The sequence below is a fragment of the Chelonoidis abingdonii genome, chromosome 6, assembly GCF_003597395.2.
Source record: "Chelonoidis abingdonii isolate Lonesome George chromosome 6, CheloAbing_2.0, whole genome shotgun sequence".
NCBI classification, from domain to species: domain Eukaryota; kingdom Metazoa; phylum Chordata; order Testudines; family Testudinidae; genus Chelonoidis; species Chelonoidis abingdonii.
The window spans coordinates 49,173,797-49,192,682 of NC_133774.1; the positions used below are offsets into that span (position 1 = coordinate 49,173,797).

The 18,886-nt window shown below is 41.5% G+C and overlaps 2 protein-coding genes across 7 annotated transcripts in view; one reads left to right on the forward strand and one right to left on the reverse strand.

Annotated features, from left to right (window-relative positions):
- The window catches only part of LOC116816478 (DNA polymerase kappa), a 123,553-nt gene extending 116,808 nt beyond the window's left edge, over window positions 1-6,745 (reverse strand). For 2 of the 3 annotated variants that reach the window (XM_032765736.2, XM_032765733.2), the window contains exon 1: window positions 6,388-6,745. The gene's annotated coding sequence lies outside the window, so the exon portion shown is untranslated. The remainder of the gene's footprint in view (window positions 1-6,387) is intronic. The other variant, XM_032765734.2, reaches the window with a different exon arrangement.
- Window positions 6,746-6,860: 115 nt separating this feature from the next.
- Window positions 6,861-18,886, forward strand: part of CERT1 (ceramide transporter 1) — a 179,537-nt gene continuing 167,511 nt past the window's right edge. The window contains exons 1-2 of one of the 4 annotated variants that reach the window (XM_032765738.2): window positions 6,861-7,353; window positions 12,318-12,452. In XM_032765738.2, coding sequence (XP_032621629.1) covers window positions 7,258-7,353; window positions 12,318-12,452 — 231 coding nt within the window. In that variant the 5' untranslated portion in view covers window positions 6,861-7,257. The remainder of the gene's footprint in view (window positions 7,354-12,317; window positions 12,453-18,886) is intronic. The other 3 variants (XM_032765737.2, XM_075067006.1, XM_032765739.2) reach the window with 3 other exon arrangements.

An 18,886-nucleotide genomic window follows, 5' to 3' on the forward strand; every position in this document is an offset into this window, starting at 1 on the left:
ATATCAGATCCAAGCTGGGTATAAGCTTGGGGGAGGTTCACAGTAAACACTCAGATTTTGAATGCTAAGTCCAGATTTGAGACAGACGTTTACCACACAGGCAAAGGTCTAAGGAGATGGGGGCCATATAGGTACACTTCCCACCTTACAGGAATAAGCTGATCTTGATAAATGTACATAAAATACAAAAGATAAGCCAATAGATGCATGCGGGTTCCCCAAATGCATAGTTTTGATTACTTGCTGAATCTCTAGGGCAGCAACAGAAGAGAGATGTCTATCTGTTTCTGTTAGTCAGAGTTAGGAAAGTTCAATACTATTAAAATATTTATTAAGAATTTACGTATTGGAAAGTTATTCTGCCAAGTCCAGCATTTTGTTGAATTCAAACTACCATATTTGATTTATCCTTTATTTGGATGTATACATATTTTAACCCAATGGTCACTAAAAGTTTAGTGGGGCTGTCACTAAGGCAGGCTCCCAGCCTGCCCCATGCCCTAGCGCGGCCCTGGCAGGGGGAAAAGGGGCAAGGGTCTCCGCACTTGCGCCCGCATGTAAGCACCACCCCTGCAACTCCCAGTGGCTGGAAACAGGAAACTGGAAACTGTGGCCAACAGGCGGTGGAGGGTGGTGCCTGCAGAGAAGGACAGTGCATGGAGAAACGTGCCGTGTGCCCCCGCAGGGGCTACAGGGACGCATTGGCCCCTTCTAGGAGTGGCGTGGGGCTAGAGCAGGCAGGGAGCCTGCCTTAGTCCCGCTGCACTGCCGACTAGGAGCTGACCAAGGTAAGTGCTGCCCGGCGGGAGCCCGCACCCCAACCCACATCCCTGAGCCCCCTCCCAGAGCCAGCACCCTATGCCCCTTCCTGTACTCCAAACCCCCTTCTGCACTTCAAGCCCCTGCCCCAGCTGAGACCCCTCCCAGAACCAGTACCCCAAACCCTTCCTGCACCTCGAACCCCTGCTCCAGCCCTGACCTCCCTCCTGGAGCCAGTACCCCATACCCGTTCCTATGCCCCAACACTCTGCCCATCCCGGAGCCCCCTCCTGCACTCCAAATCCCTCCCAGAGCCTAGACACCCCTCCTGCACCTCAACACTTTGCCCCATCCCGGAGCCATCTCCTGCACCCAAACTCCCTCCCAGAGCTTGCACCCCTCACCCCCTCCTGTACCCCAACACTGTGTTCCATCCCAGAGCCCCCTTCTGCACCCAAACTTCCTCCCAGAGCTTGCACCCCTCATCACCTCCTGCAGCCCAGCCCCCTGCCCCAGGCTCAGCCTGGAGCCTCCTCCCACACCCCAACCTCTTGGCCCCAGCCCAGAGCCTACACCCCCTCCCAAACCCCAATCCCCTGCCCCAGTCCGGTGAAAGTGAGTGAGGAAGTGGGAGAGCGAGGGATGGAGTGAGTGGGGTGGGGCTTCTGGGAAGGGGCAAGGTAGCTCCTGGGTAGCATTTAAATTCAAAAAGTGATCTTGTGCATAAAAAGATTGGAGACCACTGTTTTAACCTAAAATAATAACATTGTAGTCCAGATTTCTCTCTGATTTATGCCTATGCGCCTAATGTATCTCCCTCTTTGCTACTGAGGATTCCTGTACAAAAAGAACACTAGTTGACAGGCTCAAATGTAACCTCCTCTTTAAGCCCTCTAAAAATAGTTTAATCATTATAAGGGGAACAGCTATCAGCTGTGTTAAACCACAAACAAACAAAGACACATGCCAATATGCAGGTCACAGGGTCATAAGCTCCAATCTTTTGATCCACAGGGGTTTGAAATGTACAACCGCTCTGGTTTCTGAAGAACTGGGAAAACAGGATTCTTGTCAGGTTCAATCCCCTGTTGATTTACAAGAACAGAACTGGCAGGAAGCACTGATGGATAGTGACAGACAGTAGCTTGTATGGTACACAAACTTAAACATCTTCAGTTTGCTGTTGACTCATTCAGATGAAGAGCTGAGATTGTTACATGTTTGTAGCCTATGTTTTAGAGGTAGTAATGAAAAATCTAAAGAAATGTAAATATTTTATCCCAATTTTGTATTGCAAAATTGTAAATTGCTAAGGATGTGATGTGCTGATACAGCTGAATATATGAATATAAAACTGGGCCAAGATTTTCAGACAAGACTAGTGATTTGGGTGCTGAAGTTGAAACATCTTAATGAGACCTGATTAAAAGAACAGTTGGCTCAGTATTTTCTGATAATCAGGCCCCCTCAGAGATGGCTGAAATCATGTCTCTTCTGAAACATAGTATTTGAAAACAAACAAAAATAAAGAAAAACTGTCAATGATTATGCTATCATCTATTATTAAATTATTTGAACTCCACTAAGTGCTGTACACACATATCAATACTCCCAAGATAAGGCTGTAATCAGGTCCCATTAAAAGCTCAGTTTTTAGCTCCTTTATAACTTTGGCTAGAAAAATTGGTTTGGCTTGAAGATTTCCAAATTTACTTTGAGGACAAAGAATTGTTTTGTTATCTGCAGTTTCTCCTTCTGTCTCAATTTTTATATAGCATTACAATACTTCTTCAAATGAAATCCACTGGTTTGCAGTATACAGATACAAAATGTGTGGATACAAAATTTGTATCTGCATCTGATCCACGATCTGCAGAAATGATCTGTGGATATAAAGCAGATATCTGCAGATTTGCAGGGCTCTAATGATCATCTGTTACAAATGTCATGCTTTATTTAATAGAACTATGAAAAGCTATTTTTGTATTTAATTTTCTTGTATTTTATCCAATACATCATAATTATGGAGCAACAGAAGCTACTCCATGATTGATGCTAGTTTCCCATTATAAAACTAGTTTTTAAGCTCCTCACAACTTCTATCTAGGAGACCAGAAGGAACAGAGATTGGGGTAGGGAACCAAGAGATCACATGGACCCTGGTCTGAAAATGAGGGTTCTGGAGGAGGAGCACAGAAGGGGCATAGAACAGAGGTGGGGAACAAAGGGAAGCAATACATGGAAAGTGAGTGCTGGGGACCAGAAAGGCCATGAGAGAGTGTAGTGCACTGAGGGTGGCATGAACAAGGCTGCACAGGGGACTAAGATGGAGCATGGAAAAGAGGATAAAGGTACCAAGAAAAATAAAAAGGTGCATGGAAGAAAAGAAAGGTATGGGAGTATCTGGAAAGGAGCGTAAAGCACTGGGAGACACATAGGGGCACAGGACCTGGAGATGGCAGAACATGAGACATTAAAGGGATGTGACAGGGACTAGAGTAGAGCATGGAGACAGTTACAAAGAATCAGGAAAAGGCACAAAGAAGAATGGAGAGGACCAGGATAAATCATTGAGGGGGTGAGTTACAGGTAAAAGTGTGAATAAAAGCTTTAAATGTTTACAATTTTTTAGTCTGAAAGGATGAAGGGTTATATGGCTGTGGAAAGGCCAGACATTGTACCACTGGGGTGTTTTTGAACGTGGACTTTAAAAAACAACAACAAAAAAAAGCCAATATAAAAAAAAAGCTGGACTCAAATCAAACACTTGCAATCTTAACTTTTTTTTTTTTTTAAACTTTGTTTATTTGGGCCCCTGCCTGTAAGGTGTTAAAATAATGTTTGCCCGTATGATTCATTAAATGCACAATTTTACATTAGATGTAAAACTTGCTTGAATGAGGATATGTTTTTCTGTCAGTTTTGGCAACCTGGAAGTATTTCTATTTTTGGTACTCAGTTTCTGTTTATAGTATATGTTTTGTTAACCCTTTTCTTCTTTATATTTAGGCCACGTCTGCACTATAAACTTGTATCAGTATATCTACTTCACTCCAGGTGTGAACAATCCTCATGCCTGAGCGAAGCAATTATATCACCCAGCCACCAACCCTCCTGTGTAGGCAGTACTACATCAATGGGAGAGCTTCTCCTGCCGATATAGCTACCGCCTCTCATGGAGGTGGAGTTACTAAGCTGATGGGAGAGCTCTCTTCTATTGTCTTAGAGCGTCTTCATCATATGTACTACAGCGGCGCAGCTGCGCCAATGTAAATTTGTAGCGTAGGCCTGTCCTTACGCTACTTATTATGAGTGGGCATTAGTTCTGGTGGTCTTAAATGAGCAAAATGCACATCGTGAACTATCTAACCAATGCTAGGAGGTCACGTTTTAAATACGGCCTTTGTTACAAAGTCATAAGCTATGTCATAAGCTCCCCAGTTTAGAGGAAATGCAGTTTTACAATAGCATTTCAATGACTCATGAACATCAGCAACTTACATGTCTGAAAAGTGAAATGGATTGCCTTATTCAAAATTTGATCTTTAACACAGATTATTTTACACACTGATGAAATAGAAAACTGATTATACATACGCCTTAAATACACTGACAATTTTCTATATCCACTTGTAAAAGAGTAAAGTTGTAAGTCACTATTTTGGCAATTTTTCCCTACTGGTATTGCTCACCTTGTAAATATACACAAGTATGTTTTGTTAACCCTTTTCTTGTTTATATTTAGGCCAGGTCTACACTATAAACTTATATCAGTATAACTACCTCACTTCGGGGTGTGAAAAATCCTCACACTTAAGCAAAGCAGTTATACTGACCTTAACACCCACCCACCCGTGTAGGCAACACTACATCAATGTTTCTCATGCAGACATAGCTACCGCCTCTCACGGAGGTGGAGTTATCAAGCTGATGGAAGAGCTTTCTTCTATTATCTTAGAGCGTCTTCACCACACCTGCTACAGGGGTGCAGCTGTGTCAATGTAAATTTGTAGTATAGGTCTGCCATTACACTATTCATTCATAAGTGATTTTGAAAAACAACAAAAAATCACAAATATTTGTCATTTTATTTTCTGAACTGTACAATATTATGTAGCTAAAGTTTACTATATTGATTACACAAATACAAAGCATGACTTTCTTTTTTGAGTGCCAAGTTTGTAATAATGTTCCACCAACATACAATTTGTCTCCTCTTCTTGTAACAAGATAATCAAAATTAAACTAAACCACTATATCAGTGATCCCCAAACTGTGGGGGCACAGAGGAACATTTGGGGCAGGGCACAGTGGGGCCCAGGCCAGTCCCCACAGGGAGTGGGAAGGGAGCACGACCAAACCCTGTCTACCCCCAGCTCTGCTCTGGCCCACCAGCAGCTACAGCCCCAAACACAGCCCAGCCCTGGCCCCAGGTCGCAGCTCCCAGCTGCAGCCCCAACCCCAGCTCCGGCCCTTGACTGCGGCCTGGTTCCTGGATGCAGCCCCAGCCACAGCTCCTGTGGTGCATAGACAGATTACATTATAGGTAAAGGGGGGCATGACTTAAAAAGTTTGGGGCCCACTGCACTATATGTAATTAAATCTTGAAGGTATCTCTACACTACATACTAAAAATGGGTTTGTTGGACCTAGACTTTTGGACTTGGTGTTCCCTGAGCTTCCACACTGTATCTTACAACTTGGTTTACAATTCCTGGAACCAGCTTTCACAGGACCATACTGCACTATGCAGACCTTCTGACTAGGGTCCGCAGCTTGACCTTCATCCATACTGCAAGATAATAGGACCTGGACCAGTCTCACAGCAAGACTTGGGTTTCTGACCTACTCCCCACCCCAAAAGGATCCTAGGACTTAGGTACTGAGTGCTTGCTGACTTGACTCTGACTGATGTGTGTGTGGATGGAAGGGGGGCATGGGTTGGGCTCAAATCAGAGCCAGAGCCTAGGCTAAGGCCATGTCTGCACTAGAGATTTTACAGAGGCACAGCTGTACTGATGCAGCTGCACTGCTATAAGATCTCCCATGTAGCTGCTCTAGGCTGATGGGAAAGAGCTCTCCTGTTGACATAATTAAACCACTCTCAGTGAGTGATGGTAAGTGTGTTGGCAGGAGAGCATCTCCTGTCCACAGAGCTCTGCTCACACCAGTGCTTCTGTCAGTGTACTTGTCACTCAGTGGTGTGCTGTCTCACCCGCCCCACTGACATAAGTTATATGGAGAAAAGTGCTAGTGTAAACATAGCTCTAGTGTGCAGTGCAGACATGTCCTGTCATGCCAGAAGAGCAGATTGTCAGAGTCACACACACGGGCAGAAAGAATTTCTTTCAAAACCGCCGTTCAAAGGTTAACACATTTCCTTTGAGTAGGGCAGGGGACAGTGCTGTGAATGGCCTTCCCCCACCCCCCACCCCGGCACACTTACTGCCCCCAAGTCTCTCTCTCAGTCTGGAGCGGAGGCGGGAACCGGGTAGAGAGAGATTTGGCTGCTGCTGGTTTCCCTCTCTCTGTCCCAGCTCCTCAGTGACCCGCGTGAGTCACAGCCCTTTCTGTACCGACCCCACGAAAAGTGAGCAGAGCCCAGCGTGCCCAGGACACTGCTTTTACCTGTGGATGGGAAGAAGAATCAATTCCACGCTCCTCCTGCTCTGTTGCCCAGCTCGGAGCTGGCAGCACCTAACTTCCCCGCTGCCCCTGCCCCCCGCTTCCTGTGTTCTCAGTACCGCCCTCCTCCCGCCTCCATATTGGTTAAGGGAAACGTTTGTAACTGGAGGAAACACAGAGCCTGTTGCCCGCAGGACCACGCCTGGGGGGAGGGGAGGGAGGCCAGCCCCAACTGACAGCCGAAGTGAAGCGGCAGCGACGCACCTGGGCGGGCGCCGGCTAGCGAACTGGGGGAGGGATGAGGGGATGACGTAATGAGAAGACACGCCACCGAACCAAAATGGTTGTCCTTAGCTTTTAAATCAAAATCGGAAACCTTCCCCTACCCTAGACTACATCTCCCAGGATGCAGTGCTCCATGAGGGCATTCCCATAATGCATCGCGCCATCAGACTCCGGGCCCCTCCCTCCAGACTACAATTCCCAGCAAGCAATGCGCCCCTCCAAAGTGGGGCCGGGGGGAGTTGGTAAATAGTGGCAGAGAGCAATCTCCTGCCTAAAGTAAGATGGCGGCAGCAGCTGCGGTGGCGCTCTGAGCGGAGACAGTCACTCGTCCGTTGCACTGTGGCTCTCGCTGTGGGTCGGGGCCGCGGCGCTGCAGTGAGGGCAGAGGCGGAAAGTCGAGTCACGGAGCCGCGGCCCCGGCAGCTGCAGAGAAGGCAGGCGCGGCTGGCGCCCCCCGGGGAGCCGAGAGGTGTCGCCCAGGTAGTGCCCCCCCGGCCGTCGTTCCCGTTCCCAAGGCAGGAAGAGGCTGCTGTGGGCGGGGGCCGCTCGCTGTTTCCCTGCTCGGTGGTGGCTGCGAGCGGTGTCTCCATGTCGGACAACCAGAGCTGGAATTCCTCCGGCTCCGAGGAGGATCCCGAGACCGAGTCCGGGCCGCCTGTTGAGCTCTGCGGGGTCCTCAGCAAGGTGAGCAGCCCCCTCCGCCGCGCCACCCGGGGGACTCGGAGCCTCCCCCTTCCCGGGCGGATGAGGACCGTGTGCACCCCCGCTCTGCCCGGCAGAATCGGGCTAGGATCCCCTGTCTCGCCGGGGTTACCCCTCCGAGGGGCAGCCCCACACCCCTTTTCCTCCGCGGAGACAGGACTCTGGCTTGGCTGGGGAAGCGGCCGCCTGACCTAGGGGAGCCTGGCAGTGAGTCACTCGCAGCAAAACATCCACCCCCAGCCCGCGGGAGGGGCTGTAATGGCCCACACACACCGCGAGGCCGTCCCCTCCAGCTCTCTCTGCTGCAAGCGGAACCCCCGCACTGCTCCCAGCTCCCCCCCCCTTCTCTCGGGGAGAAGCTGAGCGCCGCTTTCAGTGCTCTCCTTGTAAACCAGGCGGGGCGGGGAGCCCTTCCTCGCGGAGGGGCTGTGCTGTCTTAAAATCCAGCCTCCAAACGGATGGGGGAGTCTCGCCTCCTTCCCTTCCTAAATGAGGAGGCATCCTCGTCATGAATGAGCGTCCCCTTTTCCCTTCTTTCTCGATCCGCACCCCTTGATGCCAAGTGTAAATTTTGGGACCGCAGGGTCTGTAACTAGAATAATTCTCCTGCGGAATGTGAGTGCTGGCAGCGAGGGCATCTCCATTCATCAGGTTTTTGACTGGAGCCTGGCAATCCTCTCCTAGATAGTGTGCGTTGCTGGCAAGGTTGTAATGATACCTGTGGTAACTGGTGTTGGACTCCACGCTGAGCCTGTAAGGGGAAGAGGGACAGTTCTTGGGGTTGGCAAGAAAACAAACAACCAAACAAGCTTTTCCTTTGCAAGACTTTTTTGCAGGAAGTAGCCGCATGTGATGTGCAGTACAAATCACTTCTAATCAATAGGGACACATCAAAGAGGAGTGGCATGGCCTTTAGTCCCAGGATCAAAACAGTGCAATCAGATACCCTGATAGAGGAGATCCGGGTGGAGGGGTGGAGAAGAAGGGAAAATTGCATGGATGCTTGCTTTTTTTAAAAACACAAAAACTGATGTTGCTTATGTTTATGATGGGGTTGGATGGAGAGGATTAAACCTATTCTTGCCTTTTTATTACTGTAAATTGAATAAAACAGCTTATGACGTGTGAGATGAGGTTAGGGAATTCAGTTTTAAGGAGTATTTTAAAGACTAAATATTCCGAGTGAACAATTTCAGTAGCAGAAAGTAACTTCTCAATATATATCCAAATGTCCAGAGAATTAAAATGTTGTTTTTGCATCTGTCACTCTACGCTGTAAGGAGGGATTTAAGCCAGAACCAAATGCATGATCTCAGTATCCCATTACCTGTGAACCTCCCCTATGTACTTAAAAACCTATGGCACTGTGTTTTTTGAGTGAGTAGGGCTCTGTTTATGAACTCTTCCCAATTAAAAAATGTTTCTGAGCTCATAGAGGGGAGCAATGTTGAGGAGAGGAGGCTGGCCTTGGCACACTGATATGCAGGATCTCATGTCTGATGCTGGGGAGGGGACAGGAGGTACAGTGGTTTTTTTACATGATGATTTGGTTTGGAAATGTGGCTTATTGCCTGAGATTTCTGCAATATTACCTTCTTATTAGGCAATCCAGATCATTAAGTAAAAATCTGGTATTTCTTTGTAGTATACCATCCATTTTAATATTGGAAAATGAAACGGAGTCTAAAAATTGCATTCTAGGTCTTAATGGTTGGTTATCCTGTATGCTAGGTCCCAAGGTGTTTCCCAAACATCTGTGTATTATTATATATGCACTATGTGCATTTTTTAGAGTTTTGTTTGTAGTGCTTATGCTCATATTACAGCTACTGCCTTTCCTGTAAACCTCCAAGTGAAAACACATAATGAGAAATATTCTAAATTATGAAATATGATAAAACCTGTTGCAGTGAACCTGCTGGAAGGTATTGTGTGAGTGACTGGCTAACTTTAATTTCTTTGCTAGTTTAATTAATGTCTTCTGTAATACCTGAGAGGCAAATGAGTTTAACTGAAATTATTGCATAACAACATGTTTAGTTGGCAAATAGAAATTAAATATAAAAAAGCCTTTTAAAAACAAAACAAGACTCCAAACGAGCATTAAAAGGCTGTATTTCCTTGCATTCCCTGCAGTGTCTTAGATGCTCAAGATTTCATCATTTTTGCAGGAGGGAAAAGCCAGAGCTTATGGCTTATCTATAGAGGAAGTTTATGGAAAGTTAATGCAAACTAGCTAGAGCCTTGGCTACACTTGTGAGTTATAGCTCAATAAAGCAGCCCCAGGTGCCCTAGCTCACTCTCCGTCCACACTAGCAAGGCATGTAGAGCACTCTGATTCCACAGCTACAGCGCTGCTGGTACTCCACCTTGGCGAGTGGAATAACATTTGCTGCGCCCCCACTGGCGTGCCGCAGTGCCAGTGTGAACGAGGTGTTGCATTAGTGCACTGTGATCAGCCCTTGGAAACATCCCATAATCCCCTCAAGTCAAGTGGCAACTCTTGTCATTGTTGTGAAATTGGCTGGAGGAATGCAGAAATGCCCTTTCAGAGCTCAGGTTAGGAGAAGCCAGCTGCCAAGAAGAAGCAAACATTGACTGTTTGCTTTGAGTGAATGAGAGAGAGGTTGGGGGAGGTGGGGAAGGGGGTCTGAACTTACAAAACAGAATGCTGACATAAGAATGGCCGTACTGGGTCAGACCAATGGTCCATCTAGCCCAATATCCTGTCTACTAACAGTGGCCAATGCCAGGTGCCCCAGAGGGAGTGAACCTAACAGGTAATGATCAAATGATCTCTCTCCTGCCATCCATCCCCAACCTCTGACAAACATAGGCTAGGGACACCATTCCTTACCCATCCTGGCTAATAGCCATTAATGGACTTGACCTCCATGAATTATCCAGTTCTCTTTTAAACACTGTTATAGTCACACACTCTCAGCACCTCAAAAACCCACTCTCTCTCCCCCCACATACACACAGCACACTCCCTGTCACACACTACCCCACCCCATTTGAAAAGCACTTTGCAATCACTTGCATGCTGGGATAGCTGCCCATAATGCACTGCTCCCAGTGCTGCTGCAAGTGCTGCAAATCCAGCCATGCCAGTGCACTTGAAGCTCTCAGTGTGGACAGACTACAGCGCTTTCCCTACTGTGCTGTATGAAGGCGGGTTTAACTCTCAGCGCTCTACATCTCAGCAGCACAAAAGCACTTTTAGTACGGAAGAAGAGTGTCCACATGAGGAGCTAGTGCGGAATAGCTATTTTGAGGTCTTTTCTCAGTCTAGATAAGCTCTCATTATTCCACAAGTAAGGGGAAAAGAAGCTAAATTTTAAGCTTGTTGATTTTTAAATGTATTGAATGCCTGCATTTCCCCATGTGTTGTCCTACTGATTAGAAATTTTAATCATTTGAAAAGCACTTTTTACAATGTGTGTATTGTTTATCACTTAAAAGTGGATACAAACTAAGAAAGATTTTAAGATATATCAGACTTTAGTTTCTGTGTCACATGTAAATAAATTCACTTGTTTAAGCAGTTAGAATTTTCTTTACCCGAGATCTTTTCTTCTGTCCAATAATACGTTGAAGACATAATGGTGAATTTGGTACATTTTTCCTAGCAACAGACCAATGTCATAAGCACATGATTCTGATTAAGAAAAGCTGTTCAAAGCTGTTAGTGGAGGAAAGAGTCTCTTCCCTTTTCCCATTCTTCTGCCTTTGTTATAATGACAGAAACATAAAATATTTTTCATTATTTTCTCATCTGTTTCAGTGAGAATTTTCATTTTAGAACCACTGTCATGATCTAGTAAACATTTAAGAACAATTTTACCAAAGTTTATGAACATTTTTGTACTCACTTTCCCATTATTGCTCACTAAATAGTATTTCCTCTTCTAACTGGTTATTGCTTTTGAGCCGAATAATTTAGAGAGAACTTGTTTGCCAAAGTGTGTGCCCAATGCTGTATGTAGCAGACATGGATCTTACAGATTACTCTGTAAGACTTACCCAGATATTACAGTCCAGACATGACGATAGACATCAGCCATACAAGATACATTGAGGATCAAATCTTCATTCAGTGAATTTGTTAGGGTTTTTTTTGTTTGGAAGTATGACCAATTATGATAGATTGTCATTAATATATTAAATACAGAATTCCATTGTCATGTATATATGTGAATGCAATGTCGTAACAATTGGGCACAAATCTGGTTAAGAGAAGGATATTAAGTATCTTGGTAATCTGCAGCTAATGAGTCAGGGTGTACACTGTTAGTACCCAAAAGTGACTTTGAGACTTTGGCAAATGTTAAGTTACTAGTGTAAAAATGGTGATTTTTAATCTACAGAACTGTATTTAATTTGCTGTGAAGGGGGAATAAATGTATAAATGAATCTTTATATGGTCTGGAGAATGACTTTTTTTTTTAAAACAGTATCTTTATCTTATGGAAACAGTTCTTATGAAAGCTAACCTTCTGTTCTACTTAAATGGAAAGTTTAGCAACATTAAAACCAAAAGATTAACTTCTAAGCCTAAAAAAGATAAAACCTAACTCTTTTACCAATTCATGTTTCTAATTTTTCACTAAACTTCTTTCTGCATCAGTGCACTTAATTGTAATGAACATTTTGTTTTAGTTGGATGAGCTCCCGCTTCTACAGACAAGACACAATGTTAGTCTTATTGTTAATGAAGCAAAATTGTCTTAAGGTACTGTGCAACACAAATGATTGATGAAAATGATGAGAGTTCTGATCAAGCGGATAGCAAATCCATCATTTGGAGAGAACTTTGGAAAACTTTTTGTAGTTTTTAAATGATCATGAAATTTAATAAGCAAATGAGGTATCTTCTCATCAGTATTTTTATAATTTTCAGATCTTGCTCAGCTTTTTGAAGTTTATTTCTTTGTTCTCTACAGTGGACCAACTACATTCATGGGTGGCAGGACCGATGGGTAGCTTTGAAAAACAACACTCTAAGTTACTACAAATCTGAAGATGAAACAGAGTATGGCTGCAGAGGCTCGATTTGTCTGAGCAAGGCTGTTATTACGGTAAGCACTATCTCAGAGTTGATGTCTTTTATGTTTCACTAGAGCTTCATAGATAAATTACATTTATGGACAAAATGCTTGGTGTAAATGGCTAAGGAAAATGAATTTTTTGATGGTATGTCATCTTTTGTCAGTGGTTTAAAAGCAATATGTTTGCAGCCAAACAGGGAACATATGTAAGATAATAAAGAATAAATATGCAATCTAGGATGGAGATCATTTCTGACTTCTTCACTCCTCTGACGCAACAGAATATTCTACAATAAAAGTAAAGATCGTCTGTGCAGTAGACAGTTTTCTTGGGAGTTGACTCAAGTCTGTGGAATGAACTCCCATGGAAAGTAGGGCGCATCACAAACCTAATCACCTTCTGCTCCAGGTGCAAGATGTTTCTGTGACCTTGCCTTCTCTAACATAAACATAGCTCTGTGTGTGCGTGCATGCGCATGCCCATGTCCATTCATGTAAATGTAGAAATATTAAATTAAAGAATCCAAAACACTTCAGTGTGCACACTTCTCCCCTGTCGAGAGGATGAGAAAACGTATGATGAATGTTAGTCACGTTGCTTAATTGCACTCTTAGAAGGAACTCAGATACTATAGTGATGGGTTATTAGAATCTAATAGAATAGAATTCAAAAAAGTGAAGCAGCTCCAGCAAGCCTGGAAACCTTTTGGGTTCTTTTAGCTTTAGGAATATTATTGTATGGTTTCATGTGTTTAATACTATAGAGAGCTACAGAATGTGAAGCAACTTTGCAATGTAATGTTAGATGGATTCAGTTAAATATTTGTCATCCTTTGAGTGTGTTATGTGATATGGAAAATACCAGATAGTGTTTTGTAGTATATAATTGGACAAAAGCAGCAATATTTTTAATCTTTCTGCAAGCCCAAAAAACAGAGTGTTTGTTTTTTACGGTTGTAAAGTGAGCGTGAGGTGAGTATTTTACTACTTATAAATATTCCTTTCACAAAAGCTGCAGTTTTAATGTATTTGATTGGATTAACTCTAGAAAGTACTAATTTTGAAAGGTAGATTCAGAAAGTAAGACTTTGCTATTTGGATATTTGGCAGTTGTTAACATCCATAATCTAAAATGCAAGTGGCCAAGCAGTGGGCTGATAGGTTCTCATTCTGGATACTGAGTAATATTTTAAGAGTTCTCGCTTATGTGGATTAAGCATCGATGACATGGATCTTGAGCAAAATATGACACTCTGATTATAATTTAGTGTGGCTAATTTTTGTTCAGTATAAAATAATGCAAATAATGTAATCAAAGTATGTTTAGGCTTTTTAGAACTGGATGAGCACAATAATTTTTGGATTCTTAAGGGATTCTTTTTACATAAAAAGTAGACTGAGGTTGCACGTGGGTGACAATAACTTAAATTTATAATTGTTTCAATCACGAGTTTCTTAAGAAATTCAGTTACATTTTCTACCCTTATTGTTGATCAAATTAAGAAATCTAAAATGTGCATCAACTATAAATAGCTTCCTGCAAGGAAATCTTTGTTGGCCTTCATATTTCCTTTTAATGGCTGCAAAAGAGCTAGTTGGCTTATGTATTTATACTCAAACTCTATATAAAAACATTAGTAACTAATAAAATAAATATTAGCTGAAGAAGGGCAGGAGACTTTTTCTGTATCAGCAAAAATTGTTTTCTCCTGTGTCTGGTCTAGGATTGCATCAATGGAAAGTGAAAGTCTTGACTTCTCACTATCAGTGAGTGTTTGGCGATGATACTGAATTGACGCAGTCAGAATCTTTATTAGGAATATCTACTTGTACAGACCTCTAGGCTTTAAATTTAACCTATCTTTAGTGCGTCATGATCTTGACAGATCTCATAAGTCCAGGGATAGTTAATAGCTGTGTACAAGTTCTGAATGGCAGACAACAATGCAGAAAGTGGAGTGTGTGGCAATTGTTCCTTGGAATTGATATTGAAAGAACTGCCTCAGCATCATGGTAGATGGCACTATACTAATAGGTTATATCTTTGGTATGAGACGTAAAACATTTATTGTTAAAGGATAACTTCCATGGTGCTTTTTTGAAATGAAAGGTACAAATTCTCGTGTGTGATGGGTAAATTCACATTTAGGTAATCATGCATATTCAGAACTTGCCTGCAGTTTCAACTGGAGACGTATTTGTTTTAGTTCTTTCTTATAAAGGATTATTTAGTGTTTCTGGTTCAGAATGACTGCATTTCATTGATCAGTAAGCTTTTAAGGATAGGAAGTAACTATCCAGAATTTTGGCAGTACTTCCATTGTAGCTTTCCGTATTAGGACAACAATAATGTTGTTCATGCTGGTTACAGAGCCACAATACCAGCCATGAGACCTGATAACATGGTTTTAAGGGAGCCACTTCTTCCCCCAAATCCCCTCTTCTGATCTCTTCTAGATGCTAGCAATGCTAGTATATAGAATAGAGCTTACTAGTGCTTTTGCTGGTATTAGTTCTCTTTGTAGTGGGGAAACAGCCCTCCTCAAACCAGCATTGCTTGCTGACTGGGGATACTGAGTTGTCCCATCTAGCTGCTGACCCCCTCTCCTTGCTGAAGTCTAATTAAAAAAAAATAAAAACAAAATTATAGGTTACAGATTAGATCTCATGTCTCATTATTGCTTCAAACACTGATCAGGCGACTTCTGTTCTGTTCTGCAGTTGGCCTCTGTTGTTTTTGTGCTTCGTACCATCACTGCTGATGTGCAAAAGAAGGACAAATTGCTGTTAGATTTCCGCAGTACCAACTCTCAATGATCATATGGCTCAGCAGAATCTGTATGGTATTACTATAGTCTTAACTCTATGGTCAGAAGAGCTCTTCAGCATGGAGTTTTGACTAAACATTTGGAAAAATGTCATGTTTGAGAAATCCTCAGTGAATCTTAAACTCTAATGGCCATATACTACTAAACTTTATTACAAGAAGTAACTGATGCATGGAAGACCTGCCCCCCACCCCCATATCATTGCTCCAAATAATCTATAACTTCACTGCAAGTGGGCTTCTTTATTAATCATGCTGTTTTAATCACCAATGATCCCTATATTCTACTGTAGCAAAACTGTTTTTATTTTCCATTTGGAAGACCAAACAAGACTTGTAAATTTTCATGCAGTTCTATAGATTTTTCTCAATATTTGCTTATATTCACACTGAGATTATTGTGACCAAACCAATACGAAAATTGTGAAATGTACACTGAAGTTAATGAATAAGTACCAAGGACCATTCTTGAGATTTTCATAACATTTCATGGTCATATTTCTGTATTGTAAAGAGAGATGTTTTAGATTTAGAAACTTACAGTGAGGGCACTTGGGACATGAGTAATCAGCATAATTTCATATTGCAAAGGATATCAAGAGATTGGAATAGGTGACAATGTCCTCTTCATTAAAGTCTAGCTTGTTAATGCTTATCAAAAGCAACTTTTTCTACAGACTTGGTAAATACTCAAATTTTTCAGCAAGCTTACATTTCTGATTTCCTTTTCATGACCAGATTTATTTCTGGATTATTTACAGTATGATGTTGGTTGCCACTGTTTATTGGGAACTAATGGTGATAGCTAAAAGGAAATATAGGAAGACACAGTGAAATTCTTCTTTAAATAGACTGGCTTTTTAAATCGTAAGAAAGGATATCCTACATTTGTCAATTTGAACACATACAGATGAGTTTCCTGTGAGAAATAAATTCCTTTCACAGAGTCTCCATGTTTTACAACTTGAAAATATAATTTAACTCTTGACTGATTTCTACTTTCTTACTAGTGAATATAAGAAGTTGGGGTGTCAAAATTACTGTTAAACAAAAAATATGCTCAGAACAACAATTAGATTGCCTTGCATTTTCTTTTAAAGCAGTCTTGTTTCTAAAATACAATTTCAGGACTTGGATTATTTGAAGTTTGAAACTTTAAAGGGAAACTTGACTTTATCAGTAGTTGTAATCTCCTTAAAGTTGTCTCTTGTATTTCATTTTAAAATGTATACAATGGGAAATTCAAAATGGTCTCTTGAATTTATCCAGGATGAAATTAAGCAATTTTATAAGTGCATTTAAAGGATGCATAAGGATAAACTTTCCAGGTAGCCCATTAAGTGAATCTGTGGGCTAATTTTCTCCAACTTGTACACGCTGAAAGAGCAATATTACTAATAAAGAAATTCTAGTTAAAAGATAAATATACATTTATGACTGTTGTCCACTGGTAGATTTGATTAAGTTTGTGCAGTCAGCCAGTGAAATTAAATGCAACCATCATTTAGCAATTAGTTACTACAGTGGTGTGTTTTATAGAAAAATCTTGAATAGAGCAATGCCATGTGCTCAGATACCAAAGCAGTGGATTTGTATACAAAAAAATTACTATTTACACTAAAGAATAGTAACTCCTTTCCAACTCCTTAATTTGTAAAAATAAACCTATATATATAAAGCCTGTTTAACAAATATTTAGCATTTAAGTAAACAATTCATTTTTTCCTAGTTTGGCAGAGCATTTATTCAGCCTCCTCTTTACTAAAAAGAGGCCCTGAACTAATTTAGAAATGGAGAATATATGGGCTGTGAAATCACTAACTAGATTCTGAGGCTTATTTGAAGTAGAAGGTGATGAAGACGTCTGGATTTTAAGGCATATATTAAATAACCAAATGGATATTTCCGGATTTGAGTGGGTGTAGGATAGAATTGGAGAAGTGATTGTAGACAGTGACCTTAGAGATAAGAGGAAGATGGGACAGTAGTTGGAGGGGCAAGTGAGGGTCGGGGTAGGTTCTGAACATGAGAGAAAATAAAACATGCTTGTATTATCAGGGGAAAGAGTCAAAGGAGATTGAGAGATTAAGGAGAAAAGTAAGGGAAGGGATGAGAGTGTGGAGCAAGGGAGATCTGGGGATAGGAAGGGCTGAGTTACTGGCGCAAGTGGAGCTTTCTACATGAGCCCCTGCCCCGGACAAATGTTGTTTAACAATCATTTTCTTATTTTAAAAATATTTCTCTTTTCTATTTGAGTCTTTCACACAGCAACAGGGAAACGGGCAAAGTGCTGTTATGCATGAAATTTGAAAATGAGAAATTTTGTTTTCATCTTTGAATTACTGTGCTTAAGTGTTACTAAGAGCTACGGTAGGTAGATGTTTGGAGAACTGAATTTTAAATTTATTACGGTCTTTTAATTAGTTAACTACATATTTGGGTGATGTGCTTGGAAAGCAAAAATTACGTCTGTTTTCTCGGGATGGCATTGATATGGAGAGGGATTCCTTTCAATAGTAGTAATTAAACTAAATCCTAAGTAAGGAGTGAAAAATAACTGACACTGATCCAGATTGTTGGACAAGTTGTCCCAATCCACAAGTATTTACAGAATCATTCTTTTTTAGAATGTTTTTAATCACAAACATATTACTGTAATAAACAGTTACTCTACATTCAAACATGGAATTAATGATATATTTTTACACTATATAAATTTATATATATATAATATTCTGGACTGACTGCAGTTAGTATCCTTCAAAAAAAAAAAAGCCATTTCTCTCAATATTGCATTGTTTTGAGTTCATCCATGTGTTAAAACTTCTAAAGTGAGGGATATAGTTTAGAACAAAATGGGCTAAAATTGTTTATGACCATTACTTATATACAATAAATATATGTATTATCATAGCACTTAGGAGTCCCAGTCATGGACTACTACACAAGAAATTTATGCTATCAGTGTTGCTTTTTTTTCTTTTTATTTTCACATTAGCTTTTTATTGAAAGAATTGAGTATTAAATTTGACTGAATGTTCAGAATCAGAATATTTTGCTAACAGCAGTCTTTGTCAGAACACATGACATACAGGCCAGACATGTTATACGTTAGAAATATGTGTCATCCGCCTGGTTGCTGTAGGCCAAAGGATTTTTGTTATGGAACACTCTTCACCCATGCTCTGTCAGCCTCAGATATACACTTAACATCCTGATCATTGCTTAACTATTACAGCTGTTTGTGATTAAACAAGGCTTGCTCCTCACACACACTTGTACTCCTTAATTCTGCTGAATCTGTGAATTTGCATTCATTTTCATAAAAAAAATATGGTTTGCCAAATACTAGAAATTATTACTTGTAAGATGCGGCAGAGGCTGGACTGGGAAGGACAAACTAACTGTTGTTGAAGTGCTGACAGTTTGCTCTGGGGTGTCCAAAACAAATTGTTGTGCCCAAGAAGCTAACACTCTAAAATATTCAGGTATAGTTAAAGCAAACAATACGAAAATACTTGCAAGGAAGTTAATTGTTTTGCAGAAACTTTCAAGTCATTTTGCAAGCTAAACTCCATGTGAAATTTTCCCATTAAGTTATAAATGTCTTATGTCTACTAAAGAAATTAGGCACTTG